Source organism: Rhinolophus sinicus, linkage group LG06 (genome assembly GCF_036562045.2).
Source record: "Rhinolophus sinicus isolate RSC01 linkage group LG06, ASM3656204v1, whole genome shotgun sequence".
In the NCBI taxonomy this organism is placed as follows: Eukaryota; Metazoa; Chordata; class Mammalia; order Chiroptera; family Rhinolophidae; genus Rhinolophus; species Rhinolophus sinicus.
In genome coordinates this window covers 130,653,226-130,675,569 of record NC_133756.1, presented here as the reverse complement: position 1 = coordinate 130,675,569, position 22,344 = coordinate 130,653,226, and the positions used below count along the sequence as shown (strand labels likewise).

The 22,344-nt window shown below is 38.5% G+C and overlaps 1 protein-coding gene across 28 annotated transcripts in view; it reads left to right on the top strand.

Annotated features, from left to right (window-relative positions):
• SOX6 (SRY-box transcription factor 6) overlaps positions 1-22,344 on the top strand; it is a 595,594-nt gene that overhangs the window by 503,206 nt on the left and 70,044 nt on the right. For 20 of the 28 annotated variants that reach the window (XM_074336055.1, XM_074336057.1, XM_074336052.1 and 17 more), the window contains 3 exons: positions 5,870-6,019; positions 11,553-11,778; positions 14,726-14,913. In XM_074336055.1, coding sequence (XP_074192156.1) covers positions 5,870-6,019; positions 11,553-11,778; positions 14,726-14,913 — 564 coding nt within the window. The remainder of the gene's footprint in view (positions 1-5,869; positions 6,020-11,552; positions 11,779-14,725; positions 14,914-22,344) is intronic. The other 8 variants (XM_074336065.1, XM_074336060.1, XM_074336049.1 and 5 more) reach the window with 3 other exon arrangements.

Sequence of the window (22,344 nt, the reverse complement as noted above, 5' to 3'; positions counted from 1 at the left end):
TGCATTGTTTTGAGAAGGTAACAAAGCCCAGGAGATCCCTGGAGAACTGAGCAAGGCTTGGGGCCTCGTATTAGGCAGCCCCAATCCAGTAAATAATGACATTTCCTTAAGGATGTCCCTCTACCCTACCCTGCTTGTTTCCTCTGACATCTGTTGTCACCCTGAGTAGAATCAGGTACACAAAAATAGAATCTGAGTTAACCTGGGCGAGGCCTGGGGTTCCCAGACATTGTGTGGAACCATAGCAAATGGGGTGAATATAAAGGTAAGAATTGAAATCTTTCAGTAGTGTCTATGAATCTGTTTTTATAGAATAACATTTTCCCTTCTCTGTGCTTTCCTCATTATTCACCAATAGGCAAGTTGCATTGGAGGGAGAATTTTTTTTTCTTTCTCTCTCGCCCAGATTCTGACAGGCCACTTTAAAATGCTCTTTCTAATTGAAATGACAAACCAGGAGAATTTGCTCCAAAGAGAATCCAGGTTGTGAAGTTGTGCCTGCTTTTTTACAGTTGGTTTCTATATGCTGGAGCATACTGGTGCCAGTTTAAAGCCCCTGTTAGTTTCCATTTTATCAGGTTCTCCTATTTCTACCCAAACTCTGCATAGTTCTTTATACTTGATCAGTCTATTAAAATGTGTCACTAGGGTATTTCCCATGTCTTCTATTATGGCTTAAAGATTGGTTGGAGAAGGGAGTTGTTTGGATCAAAATTGTGCCTCTTGCGCCTTCAAGGTGGCTGGTGGCCTCAGTGTGAGCATTGTGGAATGTGCCATTTTAGAAAAAGTAGCTGTAAGACATCTGGAAATACAGTTTGCTGTTTGAGAGCTGAGAACAGCAGCAACATCAGAATCTCTCTTCTCTTTGTACAATGATCCTTGTCTTGTGGCTAGGGACAGGAAATGGGTTTCATTGTGATTCACTGGATAGCTGATTAAAAATAATTTGATTTTAAAATAAAGCAGCAGAAAACATATGGGCTTAAAAGTGAGACTGACTCTAAAATGGATAATAAGTCCTATCTTATATAATTACTTTGCAGATGAAATAGAATAATAAATGTAAAATACCTAGCACAATACCTGCGTCAGTGCTCAATATGTTTGTTAAATAAACACATGAATAAATGCGGGTGATGTTTGGATGACTGGATGACTAGTTAGGTGGTTGTGTGAAAATCATGTGATTATGAGAAGAAAAGGCCTCGTACCATTTTTCCTATGGCACTCTCCGTTGGAGATATTACTACAGGATTTTATCACAGAGCGTTCGTGTGTGTATGTGTGTATTTCACATTATGGTAAATATTAGATACACTGTGATACTACCTATTATTATTTGACACAAATTTGACAATTTTGGGGGCAAAGCATGCCTCTCTTCCCAAATACAGTAGTGTTATAAAATGACTTTGACAATCAATTTCTTAGGTCCTGGCCATAGACCAGATTGCGTAATCAAAGGCACTCAAGAATTTTACCATAAGGCTGAGTTTGGTTGGTAAGACCTACTGTTTTGTGTTGCGTCTAAGCAGGTTTATTTATTAAAGTATCACTAGGATTCAAACGCAAGACAGGTTTTCCTTTAAGGCGAGGCTCAGGACGAGAACTCCAGAAACACTGTTACAGGTGTTCTGTGCATCTGTGAGCTCTTCATCGGACTCTCGTCATCAAATGTATTTAAAAGATGGGTCAATGAGTTGGTGATAACCCATAGAAAAGCTTCTCTGCGTCTTGCTGTCAGTTCATTGCTCCTTTGTATGTAGATGCTTCTCTTTGGGGGATAAAGTCTAAAATTGTTAACTTTGCCTGTAAGACCCCACTGCTCTCTAACCTCTTCTCATGCCACTCCGCGTTCTCGCAACGGTCCTGCCACGTTGGCCTTCTTGAAGTTCCTTGAAAACATTACCCTCTTTTCTACCTCAGAACCATAATAACTGATATTTCTTCTCTGGAAGGATCTTCATCAACCTTTCCACATGGATAATTCTTACTTACAATGTTACCTCCTTAGAGAAGCTATTCTGATCCTCCAGACTGTTAAACACCTTTATTGGAAGGTCTCTTGCCCTTCTGTATTTTTCTTTCTCAGCTCTTCCCTTAACCATAATTCACAGTTACTGTCTAAGCATTTATTTAATGTGTTTCTCTTTCTAGCTCCATTAAGGCAGGGACTATTTCTGAGTGGCTAACTGTTGTGCCTCTAGTTTTTAGCACAGTGTTTAGCTAATAGTAAGCATTCAGTAAAGATTTGTCCTTGAACAAATTCATCAGTGCTGGAAAGGTGCAAAGGTTGGTTCATCATATATCCATTTGTATTTTAAATGATAATGCTAAAGTGAGAGCTAGAGAGTTCTAGCTCCAATACTAACTAGTTGTATGATCTTGGGCATGCTACTTCTACTCTCTAGACCTCAGCTCATCAGTAGAATGAAGGGGTCAGACTTAGACTAAATGATCTGTTAAGGCCCTTTCAGTTCTATGTGCCAAGTATGTTATTGTTCAGCTTACTGAAATTTTAATGCTGACTACTTTATTAAAACCAAACTAATAATAAAGGTGGAATATTTTTAGCCATAAAATAGTAAATGCATTTCTGAAAGTGCTCCAATAAAATATGAGTGATTTTATAATTTTGAAAAATATTTAGCTAGGCTCATTTTTACAGGTATGCACTGCATTTATTTTGTATATCTTGGATAAAGAAACAATTCAATATCTCAAACAATCACTGAACATTTTTCAAAAGTGAAATGGAAAAATCTATGTTCACAAAAACAGTGTTCACCAAAGTGTAAATGTTTATGGGACTTTGGCTAAGCCTGTTATAAACTTTACTATATTGTTGATTTCTAAAATCCCAACTGTGTTTGGAAATGAATATTCATTATTATCATCATTATGACTATCAACTATGACCTGAGAATCCTATGGGGAATGGTATTTTTGTAAACCCTTATGTGATGGTTAATCGGAGTTGAACCTTCTTCCTTCCTAAAACCATTAGTCTGTAAAGGACTATAGCTATTTCTAACTGAAGCTATTTCTTTGAATAACTAATATTTTATCATCTTTCCAAAAAGGATGCAGTTGCGTTTAGAAAAGGCTTAAATTTATAAGTAACTAGACAAAGAAGAAAAATTGGTACTACTCTGTAGTTAGTGTGGAAGCAGTATAATTTGTTAGAAACGTTTAAGACAGGTCAGTGATGCTAGAAATTATTGAGCAGCTATCTAGTCAACATTTTAACAAGTGACTTCAAAAGAATCATTTCTTTTTGAAGAAACAATATAGTTTAATTTGGGCTCAATTTATTTCCCCTTTTTTTAACGCAACATAAAATTATTCATTGCATATATAATAATCCTATACCAATTCTGATGCCTCATTTATATAGAGAGAATGTCTCTCCTTCCTAACATCCAGTGACCTTACATACTATAGGTTAATTCAGAACAAATTGATTGGTTATCTTTTATGTATTAGATTGAGCACGACTTCTGTGAGCTTACAGTCTACCAAAGATGATAAGACACGTGTGCATAACTAAACACAGATTTAAAAATGTGAGAAGCATCACAAGAAAAGTGCAAATCAAGTGTTACAGATCTATATCTCACATGTGCTCCAGAACTATATGCTTGTTCCAAAACTTTGAATCCTCCTCAGTATCTAACACAGAGACTTCCATATAGAGCATGCAGTTAATGTTATCTTAGAAGATAAGCTATCTGTGAAATTGTCTTCTAAACCTGTACCAATTCAATGAATGGGATTCTTTTTATCCAAGTCAGATCTAAGGTCTTCAGTCTGAAAAGCATGATACTTACATATATCTAAAATCATATGTTAAAATATGAAAACTTTATTTTCATGAGTGCCTCTATCTTTACACTGGACTCTATTTTCTGATTTTTATTTCAAGGCTCATTCTACTGTATCTTATCTGATAGCTTACTGTTTATTTTACTCAGCTCTGTAAGTTATGTGGAATATGACCATACTTCTCTGTCTCTATTGTATCAGTCATCACAACTCACAAGGCACTCCGAGGAATCACAACTCTGAGGAATCTCAGAGTTTATGGGGTCTTGCCTCTCTTAGGTACAACCCACTAGAAAGAGATATAAAATAAATGGTTATCGAAGCTTTAGAGGAAGCAATGAACATCACACTATTTCTAAAAAGTAACTATTGTTCAATCAATCTGAAGGATTTCCGAATTTAGGCAGCCTTTTAAAAAATGGATTGGTTGCCAAACACTTGTTTTTCTGCCTTTTCACTAGTTGAAATACCCTGAAGGACTTGAGATTGATTAGACTTTTTTCTGCTCTTGTGAATTATTAAGGTAAAAGGAAGGCATAAGTGATGTCTAAGGATTCTTGCCCCCTTAAGATTTCATGACGCTTTCGTACTCAAAAGTAGGGCATATCGGTCATGACACCACCTACTACGTAGCCAATACTCTTTCAATTCTCCACCATCTCCACTCCATTCTGTATAGAACTTTTCTTTACTGGCTTAGTCCAAGCAGAATTTTTTCAGAAGCTTCACTTGCCCTGCTTTTGAAGACACCTGGCTAAATTTCAAAGGAAAAGGATGCAACGGAGTGAAAAGGAAACCAAAAAGATAGGCCCCTTTACTCCCCAAGTTCTAGCAGTTCGACTGACTCTTACTTGTGAGTTTTTCTTGCCACTGAGTCATTGCACACACAGAATTATGGAACTTTAATTTCTTTAGAGGCTTGTTATATTAGAAAAATTGTTCCAAAGAAAGCAACAATCATGACATAAGCACATCTGGCTCTTGCAAATTATTCTTTATTAAGCTTTCATTTAATTACATGTGCTGAAAGGTCTGTTTTTGATTACTGTAATTTTTTTTATTTGTCCATCTGAATGATAGTAATGCTGGAAATTACATACAAACCACCTGTTTTTTCTCCGCTACTAATGTGGCAAAGTTTGAGCTATTTTCTCGGTGCTTGATGAACTAGGAAGCTTTCTGTTTATTATGATAGAAATATGACTATCAAGGTAATGGCTTAATCTTGATGATAAGAAGAAAAGAAAATATTTGAATGGAGTTTTCAAGCATTACAGAGTGTTAAGATTGAGGTATCTGGATTCTGCAGATCTCTAACTAGCAGATCTCCATATTCATTTATTGCCGATTTCACCCAAAACCTAATACATTGACAGTTAAGGATTAACATCCTGTGCTAGGAAAAAGAAGCTTGATTTTTATTTTGCTAGTAGTATTTTCTTTTGTTACAAATCTGTCTATATTCTCTTACGGACTGTGTTATATGCTGCCTAGAAATTAGACCCTAAGAAAAGAATGACAGCCACTGGGCCTCAGGGATTTTGAGAGCAGCACTGTGATCGTTTCCAAAGAAAAGATCCCCAGAGAAGCTGGGTCAGAATTGAATAAGAACGGTGTTCTTCTAGTAATCCCTAGGGAAGTTCAGATTCCTTTTCTAGTTCTTGAATATTAAAATTACACGAATGGACATATCAACATTTAAAGAATGTTTTATAAAGATTTTAGGCACTGCAAAGAACCTTCAAGACCATTTAGTCAAATTCATTTCCGTGCAATTGAAGAAACCACTCTAAAGTGATCAAGTCCTTTGTTTAGGGTCATAAAACTATTGCCGGAAAGACCAGGGACAGAGGATGAGTCCCGTGCCAGGACTGGTTCTTTCTTTTACATTATTCGGTCTCTCTTATTTTCCTCTTTAAAAAATAGTGAAAGAGAAATTACAGAGCTGTCAGAGATACAGTTATCTAACAATACGGTAAGTTTTGCCTGTAACTCCATTTCAGCTGCATTTAAAGAGATACTGTTTGTCTCCCCTGTTTTGCAGCAGCTCTATGCCGCTCAGCTGGCCAGCATGCAGGTGTCACCTGGAGCAAAGATGCCATCAACTCCACAGCCACCAAACACAGCAGGGGCAGTCTCACCTACTGGGATAAAAAATGAAAAGAGAGGGACCAGCCCGGTAACTCAAGTTAAGGTACTTGCTTTGCAGGATCATGGTGACAGTTTGGAAAATAGCTTCACAAGAAAGGTAGTGAACCAGGCAGTGCTGGGAATAAACAGCAGGAAGCAAAGCAACATAAAGGAGCCCCAAAATGCTCCTCTTTATGGTACATTTCATGATTGAGCACTGAGGAACAGGTGTTTCCCTTTTGATAACAATAGTGCCATATTGTGAAGCCTTTACCTAAATCTGCAAACTCCCTTCTCAAGAGTTTTTCCCCTTTGGATTCTAGCTTTTCTTTTTTTAATGTTCATTGGCATGAATGGCCATGGTTTTATTACCAGTGTTTGTCATAGACTTGCAACACTTCTAAGTTCCTCAAACAGGTGGGGAACCAACTTACAGTATCAGAGAAGGAGGATCTCAAAACTTTAGATTTAGAAAAAGGAACAAAAAGAGCCTAATGCTGGACTTTATATGGTTTGTTGATAAAGGTCTCCCTTTCAAAAACAGTTATAAAGATGGGCTCCGAGGAATGAGTGGTATCATTACATAATCATGCTTTAAGGTCATATAGTTGTGGTAAGAGAAACAGGCTCTCCCAAGTTATGGCTGGGACATTAACAGATACCTTTCCTCACTGATTTTCAGTGTCTTAACATGAGGCAGCCAGGAGGTACTTGGCGACCAAGGAAATTGATGATCCATTCCAACTTTGTGCTGCAGCTGGTACCTATAGGTGGTACTGGTTAGTTTTTATGATTGCCTTTCCTTCTTATATTAACAAATTCAAACTGTTCACAGAAACAATTGTTTCATGTAATTGACTTACCTATTTAGAGGGGTATGTTTATTGTAATATGCTCAAAGTACTGCATTTGGAGAAAATTTACCATTATTAAATCTTCACATGGAAAATATCCAAAGCCGACAAAATAGCATTTAGTGCTACAAAATCACTGAAAATTGTTTTATTTTCTAAATAAGGCAGATAAGAATTGTGAGATTTCAGAAAGGTCTTTTAAAAATATGAATCCCAAATGACAAAGATGAAAAAAAAGTAAACATCATTAAAGGCGATAGTTCTGTCTGTGCCCCACCCAAAGGAATTAATTTCATGCCACCCATGTTTTTAGGTTCTCCACATAAATAGATGGACTTGTATGCTTTGTTGTTGGAAATATTGAAATATTAAAATAGGCAGTTTACATTTAATAAGAGTATGACTTATGGAAACAGAATATTTTGTGTTCCAAGAGTTTCTATTTGTAAGAGTCAGAACACTACAACTCAAACCAAGGCGCTTTGTTTAATTATAGTTGTTAGAGCATGAGCATATCAAAATCAGTAACTTGAGGTATTGAGCATTAGATATTTTAACATGAAAAAGTCATTTTATAAGTGAGTTGGCCAAATGGAACTGCACCAAACCAACCCTTTACTGGATGAGTAAAATGTTCCCTGGTTAAATTCAAGTTTATATCTGCTTTTACCATTCCAGCTCTGTGGGCCAACTGAATTTTATTACTCACTTGACCACATGCAAATTCTTAGGGCATTCTCTATGTAATTTGACTTGACTATATTTTAAGTTAATAACAAAGGAAACATTCCTTATCCTTATTAGATTGTTTATTGTATGTATGGCTAAAAATATATAGATCAAAACATAAAGCAAATGTTTTAAATTTTAAAAATAGCTCCTATCTATTATTGAAGAAGTTTTGCAAACAATCTCATAATTTTCTAATTGAAAGAATTATGGTCACTAAAATAGCTCATGGTTTTCTCTATATGCCTTGCTTTCCCTGTGTATATAACATGACCACCTCACAAAGGGCATAGTTTGCTGAAGGTAACAAAAATAAACATAAATGGTTTTATGTACCTTCTTTTCCCCCAGAATTTTTATTTGCTATAATTGTCAACATCAGAAGTCAGAATGTTTCTGTTCAAATGTCAATTCTAACACTTTTACCAGCCAAGTCATGTTGGGAAAGTTACTTCTTTCTGCCTCAGTTTTCTCCTCTGTAAAATGAAAGTTAATACTATTATGGATCTTAAATGAGATAATACATCCTCTAGCATACAGTGAGTATTCCATAAATGTTAGTTTAGTGATGATGATGGTCTGATGGTAAGAAAGAAGATGGTGGTGATGGTGGTGGTAGGAGGGCTTGTAACTGAAATATCTGGTTGTATACCAAGAAAGAGCCTAACAAAATAACTAGAAGATTTCGATTTTCAACCATGATGGAAGAACTGGGACCAGATTTACTCTCCCAACTTAAACAACAAAAACTCAGGGCAAAATATATAAAATAATGGTTTTTCAGACATTTACAATAAGAATACAAGATAGTGATCCCTGAAGAGAAACAAGTGAGGCAAGCACTTGTTTCAGCTTACTGCCTAGTAAGTTGTTTCAGCTTGCTGTCTCGAGGGAATTTCCAGACAATAGTGCAGGGAGAGGTACCTACATTGAGTTTGACAGGTTCCCTGAGTAAAGAGATAGTGTTCAGAGTTTAGGGATGCCAAAGTAGATGGAATTTGTGATGTAGAGTACCAGAGGAGAGAGATGCACAGAGAGAGTACATTGAATAGCTACAGAAGGTTTCTCAATGTATCCTGAGGATTGATCAGCATATGAATGATATGCTTGAGGGAACTATCTAAGGCCAGGGAAACAGACCAGATTAACAGAGAAATCAATTTCAAGGTTCACAAAGGACTGAGAATAGCTTGTATTCCCATTAGCCAGAGTGAAAAGATCTTCTGACACATAGGGCATTGAGTTGAGTCCCCAGAAGGGTATTACCTCAGTAATGGAGCCAAATTATTCCTGGATTAAGAACTGCTATGGACTTGCCTAAGAAAGCTTAAAGTAAGCCTAGAAAGATTCAAATTGTTCTGCACCTCAGAATAGTCCGCAGATATTTAAAGGAATACACAAGCTCTGACACCCAACAATGTAAAATTCACAATGTGTAGCATCCATTCAAAAATTACTAGGCTTTCATAGAAGCAAGAAAGTATGGACAATAATGAGGAGAAAACTCAATCAACAGAAACAGACCCCAAAATGACACAGATGATAAAGTGATTAGATAAGGCAGTAACAACAGCTATTATATGAGACTTACAAGTATAGGCACCTGAGGAGGTAGACAAATCTCCCTAAAATCCACCCACAAAGTTTCTGTCAGGCCAGGGCAGTCTGGGAGAACCAATAGCAGGCCTCCCATGGTGGGAAGGGATTTATGGGATTGGGAGTTGGATGGTGCTTCCCACGACCAGTGGCATTGTTGGTAGAAGTGGCAATTATAGAATTAGAAAAATAGAGTATATTCAAAGCTGAATCAAAGCAGAGGTTATAAACGTCTTAAGTTCAAGAAGGTAGAAGAAAACATAGCATTTTAAGGTAAGACATGGAAGACCTAAATTGACTGTCTGGAGATGAAAAATAGTGTTTGAGATGAAAAGTACACTGGATTAGTATTGTCTGAGATTAGCAACAGATTCGACATTGTAGAAGAAAAGATTAGTGGATTTGATGACATAACAATAAACCCATCCAAAATGAAATACACAGGAACAAGTGCTGTGGGACATCAAATGACCTAATATTTGCAACAGAAACCCCAGTAGGAGAAGGAAGAGAAAAAAATATGTGAAGAAGTAATAGCTGAAAATTTTCCAAATTTGAAGAAAACTCTGAACTCAGATATCTAGAAAGCTCACTGACCTCCCCTCCCCCCAAACAACAACAAAAAAACATGAAGAAAACTAAATGCCTAGCATATAAATCACTATTCTTTAGATATGAATAAAGGAACTAGCCAGTCTAAATATCCTGTGAGTTCAGAGCAAAAGAAAGTACCATGTAATTAAACATATTGGATAATTTTGACATTCATAATGGATATAACTGTGTTTCCTAAGAACCTATGTCTAGATACAAGTAAAAGAACTTTGCAACATAGATGGGCCCAATTACTTATTTCCTACCGTGACAGAAATAAAACAAAAACAAAAAATCCTAGGGGATCACTACGTTATCAAATGACTTATTTTCTCTGGTAGTGTAGCAGAAAAGGGGTCGGGGTATTTGGAGCCCAATAAACTAGAATTCAAATTTTGTCCCTCCATATATGGCTTTGGACAGTAACTTTATTACTGTGACCCCCTTCTTCCTTTGTAAATTTAGAATACTACTGCCCAACCTCAAAGATTTATTGATAGTTAAATGAGCTAATATATGTGAAAATGTTTAGTACAGTGCTTGGTATATACAGACTCCGCTGTGCGTGATGTTTTAATTTTCTTTTTCTAATTCCCCTTCCTGAATAGCATTTTCTGGCATCCCATTTTGTTTCCCCTTAAACAATGACCATCATCACTGGAAGAGACCTTAGAGATCAGCTAGAATCCGTCCTTCTCCGCCCCCCTTTCCCTTTTTTTTTTTTAACAAATGAAGAAATTGAGCTCCAGAGGTCACAGGTTTGCCAATGGAGAGAATGTTGTTTCCAAGCCCCATTCTGTGTTTTAAACCATGACCTTAAAAGCAAGTTCTATGCCTTCTCAGAAGCAAAACAGGAATTAACATTTGCTGACAATTTTATTTTAGAATATAATAATGCAGATCTTAAAACTGAACACTTAAATGAATATGCTCATATTACAACTAAATTTCTAGAATGATGAAAGTGTTATGGGTGTTTTAGGGCAGGATAAATGGAGAAAATAGAGGCGAGGAGCTTAGCTTTCAAACTGCTGGTTAAACTAGAGTTACAAGCCAGATATTTGAATACTCAGTATAGGACAGGCATCTTAAAATAGACATTCTGTAAATATATGGAGCAAAGAATATAAAGAGACATTACTTTAGACATGAAAAATAAATTGCATATAGCATGATATGTAAAACATAATTATAATGTGTGCTTGTTCTTTGCAAAAATTAATTTTAAACATGAAGAGAGACGAGAATACAGACCATAAAGAGTGCCCACACCCAGAAAGCCACATAGAAGCCGTGCTGTGGCACGTGGTTCCCTGGGCAGAGGCCCAGGGGATCAGAAGAAGGCCTTCCGTGTTTCCATTTTTAAAGTACTTGCAATTGTTTGATTTAAAATATGTATTAAAAAAATTAGCTGCAGCGCCTATTTATAGTTCCAGGAACTTTGTAGAAGAGAACAACACAAAAGCACTACAGAACTGCTGAAATTTTAAATAATTCTTTGTAAATGCCCTAGGTTAATTTAGATCCCTGAAAACACATTAGGAAATTAAGCTGTAATGTGAGCTAATTCAGATTTTAATTTGGCAAAAAGAATGATCCAACTACACAGTTAATGTAAATAGAAGCATAACACAGGGAAATTAATGAGGTTTCCTTCTGATGAATCTTCAAGGAGGTGGATAATTAGCTTCTTTTGTTATTATTGGAGGAGAATGTGGCATTGTCTGGGAGGTGTAAAACAACTGTGGCTTACTAAGTGATAATGTGCTTCATTTGTCTTTTCTTTTTAAAAAAAAAATAATTATTTATGTTCAACTCTTGTAGGATGAAGCAGCAGCACAGCCGCTGAATCTCTCCTCCAGACCTAAGACCGCCGAACCTGCAAAGCCCCCAACCTCTCCCACCCAGAGCCTCTTCCCAGCCAGCAAAACCAGCCCGGTCAATCTGCCCAACAAAAGCAGCATCCCCAGCCCCATCGGAGGAAGCTTGGCAAGGGGATCCTCTCTAGGTAAATGGAAAAGCCAACACCAGGAAGAGACTTATGAATTAGGTAAACGAAAGCAAACCTGTTGAGTGATGACTGATCCTTGTTTCCAAAGTGTTCTTAGTCCAGGAAAACCATCACGTGAAATCTCGTCTGCCGAAGCGTAACCCAATTTGGTGTCTTGGATGATTAGAACTTTTTGGAAAAGGCCATAATGTAAACCTTGCTGGGATGGGCTATTTAGATGACGATATGTTAGAGCCAGCGAATCAGAGACTTAGGAATTTCTGTTTGGTCAGTGCTTTGCCACTGAAGTAACTCTGGGCAGGAGTGACTATGAGCGTTGCAAGAGCCCAAAGTGAGCCGGCCTCAGATGCCTGCTGGAAGTCCAGTATTTCTTTGCTATTTTATATTTTCTTTTAAAAATGTATGTGAATTTTACATCCATTGCCTTAGGAGTTTGCATTAAAACAAATAGGAATGACACATTTCAATGACCGAATATGAAATAAAATTAGAATCTAATAAGATGTGTCATAATGATCCTCTGGCTTCTTATATCCGCTGATACAGGTGTATTGCCAAGTATCTCTAGGAGTATTGAACTCTCCCATGGGAGAAGTGTGGAGGCAAAACATGGCTTTTGGCATTAGACAGACTTTGACCGAGAGCCTTCACTTACTAGCTATATGACCCTGGGAGAGTTATTTCTTGTTTTTGAATCCAGTGTCCTGATCTCCAAAAGGGGAATATTTTAACTCTCTCATAGATTGTTATGAAAATTAAGAGAAAAATGCATATAAAGTGCCTAACCTGGTGTCTGGCACCTGAAAGGCATGCGATTTAAAAAGACTGGACTGAACGAATATGAACACATTTGCACATGACATGGAATGAAACGGTAAATGTGAGAGCACGCGTCAGTAGCAGAGTGCCAAATAGGTATTAACATTATTGTTGCTATACTCTGAGTCTCTTAATTTTCAAATACAGACGTAGAGCTTGAAAGGGATTCGGGACTAGAACTCCCGTTTCTTCACCGTATTACCTTTCTTGTGTTACTGAGTCCTGGAGCCTGAAATGCTTATTATAATAAATACAATAATATGTAAGTGTGGCCTTTACAGTTTAAGAAAACATTGTGCCTCTCTTATCTATTTTATTTTTCACAATAACCTTATGTGGTGGGTAGTATAGTTTTGTCACCCTCACGGTAGAATAATTATGGTTCTTGCAGGTAAAATGACTTGCCCACAGCCATGTAGCTATTAGTCAGCAGAGCTAAGACTAGAATCCAGGTGGTCTGACAAAGAACTCAGTGCTCTTGTTTGTGAACGCACAGTTGGAATACTTGCTGAATTGTGGGAGTCTAAATGAATCTTCCGAATGGTGAGAGGGAAATCTTCCTCATTGAAATGTGCACATTAGGAATGATACAGCAGCCTGTTCTCATTTTGAGTCAGGATGCCTCTTTCCCCGGGCCGGAGGTTTTCAGCCCAAATCCATGGTAGCACCGTGGAAGAGAGATGTGAATCATTTCCAGTGCATGAACGTGATTGTTGTGAGAGGACGAAAAAAAGCCAGTATCAGTAAATACTAGACTGGCTCTCGAAGTGCTCACCTACCATCCACGTCTGAGTTTTGTTTGAAAGCATTTGTTTGCTATTCTGAGCATCATGAGGGACAGAGATGATTATGTCACAGGCCCTGCTCTTATGGAGTTTATACTTCAGCAAAGGGAGCTTATTTCTTAGCTCATGAGCTAGAAATGGACTGAATTAATAGTCCTCTGGTCCGGACAATACTGGATAGAATTTTTGTCAGAAAAACTCCAGAATGAAAGACAGGGGTTTTCTATATCCTAAAAAATGACTGAGTTAAAATTTTTTCATAGACAGTCTTGGGAATATTTTCAAAACTCCAATGCATGTGCATATGCACTGCATACAAATGGGCACGTGGTGTGACCTTGACTGTCGGCTGGTTTCCCGTCCTGTCGGGCTATGAGAAGTGTGTGCATGCACCCACGCATTCACACGCACCCACATGCTATGAAATGATGATACCAGGATACAAACAAGTGGATCATGTTAAGCTTGACCACAGAGTAGAAATCTATCAGTCAGTGAGCAATTGCTTTCTTTTTGTTTAGAATTGGAAAAGCTTATCCTAAAGCATTAATTTTAACCGCTAGTAAAATTCACGATATGAAGAAAAATTAGTCCGTTTAATTTTGGTTTTCCCCCACTGTGTTGCATGGGATATAATGAAAGTAAATATCTATTATCACTTTATTTGAAGCTTTGTACTTCTGTGAAAACCATTCCCACTCCGTGCAGCCTCACTATCACGAAGACAGGAAGCTGAGAGCAGTGGGTGTCCGGGTTGGGGACAGGGAATGGGTTGTCATTCTCTTGGTAAATAACTGAGGCAGCATGATGAGTAGAATGCTTCATTAACCAGCCAGTGATTGGGGAACAGAGACTGTGGTGTATTCCTCCCACCCCCTCTCTCCTGCAGTGGACATTTGAACGCACAGATACACATGTCACTAAAGTACACATGTAGCCTCACAGATTTTTTCTGCTAGGCCAGAAACAGCTTTCCTGAAGTCGCACACCGAATATAATGGGCAGCCTGAACAGATATCTCTGTACCCTTCCTCACCCCCTGCTTCACCACTACTACTCTCCCACTAATTGTTAGACATAGCCTGGACCGATACATATGTATATAGACACACAATTAGAATCTAGGAACCTTCATCTATGAGGTGGGTTGACAGAACCCACAGAAACTGCAGTGCTGGTTTATCCTCCAAGAGCTAAAAAGCCCAGCACAGCTTGGTGCCCTGGCTATCAGTGCTCCATGCACAGCACTGCAATTTTCTTACTGGCAAATATGCCCCTTTCTTGTCCGGAGAATGCAGCATTCTACAGGGGAGTGGGGAGTAGCAGTATTTTTTTATGATTCTCACCTCACAAGCCTTTAATAATGCATCCTGTGTATGCAGATATCCTGTCCAGTCTCAACTCCCCTGCCCTGTTTGGGGATCAGGATACAGTGATGAAAGCCATTCAGGAGGCTCGGAAGATGCGAGAACAGATCCAGCGGGAGCAACAGCAGCAACAGCCACACGGTGTTGATGGGAAACTCTCCTCCATGAATAATATGGGGCTGAACAACTGCAGGAATGAAAAGGTAAAACGTGCTTCCCTCCTTCACTGGCTCTGCCACACCCATTGGCTCATCGCATCTGGCCCTTTCCAGGCTCTCAAGCATCAATCTACAGCCAAAGATTTGGGCTCTAGCTTGAGGGCTGTCTGGTATCACACTCAGGCATCACTGCTGATTGACAGCTACACCCTTTCCCACTTAGTGTGGATCGTATCCCAGGCACCCAGCCAGGCGCCCAACCTACCTGCCTATTGGTGTCATTGTGTCCCATTCTAAAAGACTTAGAAATATCTTATAATAAAGGGGATTTATAAGGTTATTAGAATAAGAACAGAATATCAGAATATTAAAACAGAAGGAAGAAGCACATATCCTCCTGATGAAGGCTAATACATTACTATGACTCAACCCTGAGTTTATTACTAAGCTGCCTACCAGCCAGAGCCAAAAGCTAAAACAAAGCAGCGTACAAAATGTATTCATTGATTTTTTTTTTTGATTCAACAGATTATTCATCAAGTGCTTATTCTGTAATAGACAGTTTTAGGCACCAGAGATACAACAGTGAACAAATCAGATACAAATCCCTGGCTCCCGTAAAACTGAGATTCTAAATAAGGGAACATAGACAATCAAGAACTAAATATTAAATACATCATGTAATGTCAGTATGATTAGGAGGTGAATAAATGCCGGAAGAAAAATAGAGGCAAGTTCAGGGAATAGGAAGTTCTGGGTTCTTTTGGATGGGGTGGTAAGCACTCTCTGAGAGAGACACTGAGGAGAGGTGTGAATAAACTTGTGGGGCAGGCCGTGTGAGAGCATCTGGGAACCAGCAGCGAGGAGGCCAGTGTGGCAACAGCAGTAAGAGCGAGGGGACAGCAGTGGGACAGGGCACGTTAGACCTTGCAGGCCCTCGAAACTGCATTCTACTCTGAGTGTGTTGGGAATCCTAGGGCAGGATTTGTCCAGGCCATTGACATATGATTTACACACAAGAGGATCCTTCTGCCTAATGTTTGACAACGAGCTGGAAGAGGTTAACAGTGGAAACACAGAGGCAGACCAGTTGAGAGACTTTTGTAGTGCACGGGGTGAAAAACTTCCAGTTCTCTGATGAATGACTGATCTTGCCATCCCTTGGCTTGTTGCTGCGTCACTCCAGCTCTCGCTTCCCTCTTCACATGGCTGTCTTCTCTGTGTCCCTGTGGCTCCAAATCTCCCTCTTCTTAGAAAGACATTAGTCATTGGATTTAAGTTTCACCCTAATCCTGTATGATCTTATTTTAACTTGATTATACCTGCAAAGAGCCTATTTCCAAATAAGGTCACATTTTCAGGCACCAAGGGCTAGGACTTCAATATATCTTTTTGAGGGACACAATTCAACCCATTACAGTGGGATACAGACAGAACCATTGGGATGTGGGGTCCACTTCTTCTTGATGGGTCTCCTATACTCTTCAGCTGCATCGGGAGACAGCTGAGGATAGGGGCCTGCGAAGGGCTTGGAGGGGACAGGAGTGTGCTGGAACTCTCAAAGCATGTCTGTGATCAAAGTCCTCACCCAGATTAGCAAGCTTACCTCAGGAAGTGTGGACTTCCCAAAGCTTAATAAAGAATTTGGCTCACTTCTCACTGCGTTGAGTTACTGATGTTAACACTAAAGATACACATATGTGATGCATAAAGTTGATCATTATTGGACCCCCTGCCTTGATGGATCCTCTTGGCAGGAGGTTCAGATCATGTAGGAGAGAGACCGTCTGGGGGAATGGTGGGCCTTTTGGTGCCTGTTAAGCCATAAACTTTTATAGACTTGGGAGCTGTCATGCACATGCTAGTCTCTGGATCTGTTCCATCAATCAAGTGCCTCATTCCCCATTAAGTGCTCCGTCCTGGGCAGTGGGCTCACCAGGAAGAGCCCTTCTTTAAGACCTGTCTGAATAGGTAGTCACATGTAGAGTGACATTTCAGGACCACAAGAGAAGACAAGCCTTGCCGCAAACCTTTTCTACCACTCCAATGTTAGAGATAAACCTAGAGTTGTTCTTTTGACCTAAGAGACAGTCTTCTGCTCAGTGAGAACACCATGAAATAATAACATATTTAATCCTAATGTAAATAACTTTATAAGATCCTTTTTGGGGACCTGGGTAGGTAACCAAGTATCGGCATGGGGTTGCCAAGTGGGAAATTGGGTTTAAAAACAGGAGAATGGATACATGCATTAGGGACCATCTCCTACTTTACAGTTTTGTCAAGGGTTAATCCTAAAATTCATTTGAGAAGCATGTCAATGATATGTTTGAGTCTTTTTTATTTATTAGTTTTCAAATGAAAGTAATATATGCATACTGAAAATTCTAATAATACAGAAAGATACAAGGTGAAAGGTTAATTACCCTCCTCACCCCATTAAATACCATTAATGATTCAGAAATTTTCTTTGAGTAGTAACAACCCATAGTGATTCAGAAATTTTCTTTGCATATATGAGAAAGTATTAATGAGTTTAAAAATATGTATTCTCACTTGGAGTAGTAGTCATTGCATTGTAACTTAACCAACTGTGTGATATTTGGCAAGTTGATTAACCTCTCTGAACCTCAGTTTCTTCATCTATAATTCGCTGTTTCCCTGAAAATAAGACCTAGCCAGACAATCAGCTCTAATACATCTTTTGGAGCAAAAAATAATGTAAGACCGGGTCTTATATATAGTAAAATAAGACTGGGTCTTACATTAATTTTTGCTCCAAAAGATGCATTAGAGCTGATTGTTCAGCTAGGTCTTATTTTCGGGGAAATACAGTATGAAGGTAGTAATCTGGGTTACAATGTAACAAGATTATGTAAATATTACCTAGTGCAGCTCCTGGTTCAGAGTAGGAACTTTCTTATCTTATGTTTCCCATACCTTTTAAACTTAATCATGAGTGACTTGTGAATATATGGGACAGACGTACTATTTTTTGTCACTGATATGAGATCCTCAAACAATAAGGGGAGAGTAAGCAGAAGGAAATAGTAGATTTTTCAGATGTTGCCATATTAGCCAACTCACATAGTTAAACTCCTTTCCAACTGTTTCAAGAGTTGATACACAAAGCTATGAAATGTCACATTTATTAGGTTAGATCAGGGTTTCTCCACCTCAGCCTTATTGACATTTTGGGCCTGATAATTCTTTGTTGTGGGGTCACTAGTCTGGCCTCTACTCAATAGATGCCAGGATCATGCCCCTTTTGTGACAACACAGAATGTCTCCAGACATTGCCAAATGTCCTCCAGTGAGGGAGGGAGGACAAAATGGCAAACCACTGGGCTAAATGAAATATATTTAGAATTAATACATTTCAGAAACTTCATTCCACAAAAAACCCAAATTATTTCATTTAAATAGTTCTACTCATTGTTAGATTACGATAAATCATTTGTCTTGGATAAATGTTAGAAATGAAATATTTCTTTGAAAAAGGCATCTAGAAATTTTTGTTTGAAATTAACAAAAATTTGAAATTAACATAGAGAATATTTAAAACAATGTGTCTATATGCCGTTTAGTTTGGAGGGAAATGAGAAATGCATTCAGTATTGTCGCAGTAACTCTTACCTTTCAGAGAAGCCCCTCTGTCACATGAGGCAGGCCTGGCACAGCATCATCCTGATCTGTGTGCACAGCACCTCGTAGGAAATTGGCACTGGGCATACCTGGTTTCCAGCAGTGAATGTCTCTGACACCGTGACACTAAATTGCTGGATTTGTATTATCGGTTGGAGTTGAAGTTCAAACTTAAGGCGCTATTAACTTCAAATACTACAGGTTAATTTTAAGTAGTTCTCATTGACTTTTCTTCACTCATTTGGGAGGAAGAAGTCTGAGGTTCTGAAATATTAGCACCAGCTTTGCATTATAAGAAAAGGGAGATAGATGAGAGATTAGGTTAAGATGGAAAATAATGATAATAAATGAAGACTTGTCCTAAAACATGTCATGCTGAATATAACTGAGCCGCTGAAGGTAAGTGGCAAAGTGGTTGCTACAGAACCAGAAAAACCCTGGTTTCCCAGTTAGAGGGAGTTGTTTGTTGTCTCAGTACATGACCCAGTAGGTGGAATATGGAGCACTGGAAAAGTCCATTATGTTCAGGGATGTTGTGTTCGTAAGTCTCCTTAACATGATCTGGACCTCCCCAATTGTGTCACTGTTTTGAACATTTGTTTTGTGGTTTCGTAGGCTTTGTTTAGTTTCTAGAGCTGATATTTAGTCTTGCTTATTAGGCTAGTTAAGCCAGAAGAGTAAAATTGGAACAATGTTAAAGGGCTCCTGTGATAGTAGCTTTGGCTCAGTTATAATCACAATATCCATCTTAATTTTATGAGGTTCCATACGACACTACTTTTTCTTCTTAGGTCAAAGTGGGTAAATATATCATATGTAATAAAATTGATAAAATGAATTGGGACAAATTCAGTTTAACTGTCTTCAAAATTGTCCACTTTGGATTTATCTCAGTTTCCTTAAGTACAAAGATCCATAATTTAGATTTATGAATTTGTTCTTATAACCTGTAATACAGTTTTATAGAATTTTTCACAGTCTGGCTGTCATAAAACCTTATAATTTATTAAGCATACCTAGTCATTCTCTTATTTGGAACATTCTTTACGAAAGAGTGTGCCAGAGATTTGGGTTCCCTGAGAAGCAGATGAGGAGATGGAGATCAGTGAGCAGGTTTATTGGGGAGTGTGCTTTCTGACTGCCATCTCTGGAAGAAAAAGGACAAAAGCAGGATTGGACTGCAATGCGGTCTCAACCAAGACCTCAGCCAACCCCATAGGAAGCTTCGAGGCTGTCACGGCCATTCAGAATTTCCCCCAGTTGGGTGGAGAGGGTGAGCTTTTCTACACTTGCGTCAACCATTTTATAGATGAGGGCTACCCTGGGAAGGGGACATGACCTTGGGTGAGGTTAATCTCTTCAGCTGGGGCAATGCCAAAGAGGGCCAATAGCTGAGGGTGAGGTACCAACCACATTGCCTGCAGCTGAGGGAATAAAGCTTTCAGTTCTGAAGGGGAATCTGGGCAATGCATCACAGTGTCCACTGTGGAGTGTTTTTGTGACATTTAGTAACATGGGACGTGTATATAAAACATGCTTTGTATGTATCATAGATGTGGGCAAACATTCACTGCACAGGTGCTTGCATCTTTAACATGTATGAAATTGCATATATGTCCATACGAATACATGTTTACCCGTGGCATATTTCGCTTTATTGGGTAAATCCCTATTTTGGTGCTTTAAAATGAAACATTATTAACTCGATCAGCCATAGCGGCACCAGTGGAACTGTTCTAGTTGGCTGTGTCACGGGATAGTTAGGGTCTGTTAAATATATAGATTGTAGGGACAACAGACTGTGACGGCACCTTAGGAGCTGTTCTGCTCCATCATTTCAACATAGCTTCTGTGCATGGATCGTGAGTATCCTGCCAGCGGAAGTCTACGTCGTTGCCCTGGGTTTTAACTTTCACACCAACAACACCAGCCATCTCCACCCACCCCTTACGTAGTACCAGTGCAATTAAGTCGGATTATAGGCTAATCGCTCACCGAATTTTGTTATGTAGACATTTCTAAGATAGAATTTTAGTCATGACCACCCACAGCAGAATTTTAAGTAGGAAACTTCTAGATGTCCTTCGTGCTAAGCTAGAAGAAAGGCAAAGCAGGGTTAGACTTCTTTGTATTAAAATGTGTCCTGTAACTTTTCTGACCTTCTTGATGTTTGAATGCTGACATACTGATCGGTTTGAGCACTTACCTGCATAGATATGTGACTTGGGAATCTGGTTATTTCGCTCATCTTAATGATCTTGAGGAAGCAGTAGGTTGATTACCTGCTGATCAGAGTTGCTCGTAAGTAGGCAGATCACACACATACACACACATAGCCTGAATTGCTGTCACCCTTATCTTCGGAGAATCTCTTAAGAAAAATACTTAACCTCACTGGGAGTGACGGTGACCTACTGTGGACACTGTTATCACGCTCTGCCTGCCTCTGAGGTATAGTCATGGGATTAAAACTGTAGAGTGAAAGAATTGGGAGGCGGCGCATTATAATTGGTCTGGTCTAATTACTTCAATTCACAGATGGGAAGACTGAGACCCTAGTGAAAGTAAAGGACTTACGGGTGGTCACATAGTGCCTTCATGACAGAGCAGGAATTAAATCTCACGTTCCCTGATTCTTAGTCAATACTATTTCTATCTATAAAATAGTCCTTTATTTTTATGAGATCTGTAAGCCTCTTACATACAGAAGCACGTTTTACACTGGCAGTTTCAACCCTTTGATGGAATAGGACAGGGCAAAGATAAACACTGTGAAGCAGCAAAACACTGAGCCCCCTGCTTCCTGTGTACAAATACTTGTCTCTTCCTGTAGACCTGCTTTATTCTTCTGTCTCGGTAGGACAGTCTTCTCTGCTGTGATATCCATTGGTTCTGGCTCTGGTCAGATACCAGTCAGGAGGCAAAAGATTGGATGATGCTGATATAGACCAAGAGACAGAGGTGGTGGCTAGAGCAGCAGCAGGAATGGAATTCGAGGTTTCGTGGTATATTGGACACAGCTTGAGTTTTGGAGGAGATTAATCCTGGGCCTCAGTTTCCAGGGTTAATCTTGGAAGTAGCCTGTGCTGTTTTCTGGTATTTAAGTTACTTAACCTCTGTAATCTCGATGAGTGTATCAATAAAATAGAGATAATTATCCTTCCTTGAAGGATTGTTTTGAGAAAAAACATATGTAGAGCATGTATCGGGCACAGGAGATGTGCCATTATACATATACATATATACATTTCATATATATATATATATATATATATATATATATATATATATATATATACACACACACACACACACACATACATATATAGGTATATATATATGTATATATACATATGTATGTATGTATGTATGTATATATATATATGAGGTCCTTTTTCTCTTGAAGACTTCAGACAGGTTGTCAAATCTGTTGTTAATTTTGTTAAGTTTTCACTCTCTGATACCCTCTAATAATGAATGGGTTAACCTACTCCTTCTTGGGGCCAAAATGTCTTAAGATAAAGTTAGTAAGAAGCTAGTAGGTACCTTTTTACAAAATCAAGATAGCATTTTTCTTTTTCATTCTTTGAATATATACCTGCTAGGATCTGGCCACAGCCAACATGATAATGGTCAAACTTGGTTATATTAGTGTGCTAGGAAGCTTTTGTCCCTACTAATATACTTCCATATAGTTCCAGAAAGATCAGAATTTCAATCTATGATTTTTGAAAATACTTAACCTGATTTTTGACAACTCTATGTATTTCTCTTGCCCAAATGATTTTTTTTTGAATCAAGTAAATAGGAAAACAATCCAATCACTGACTC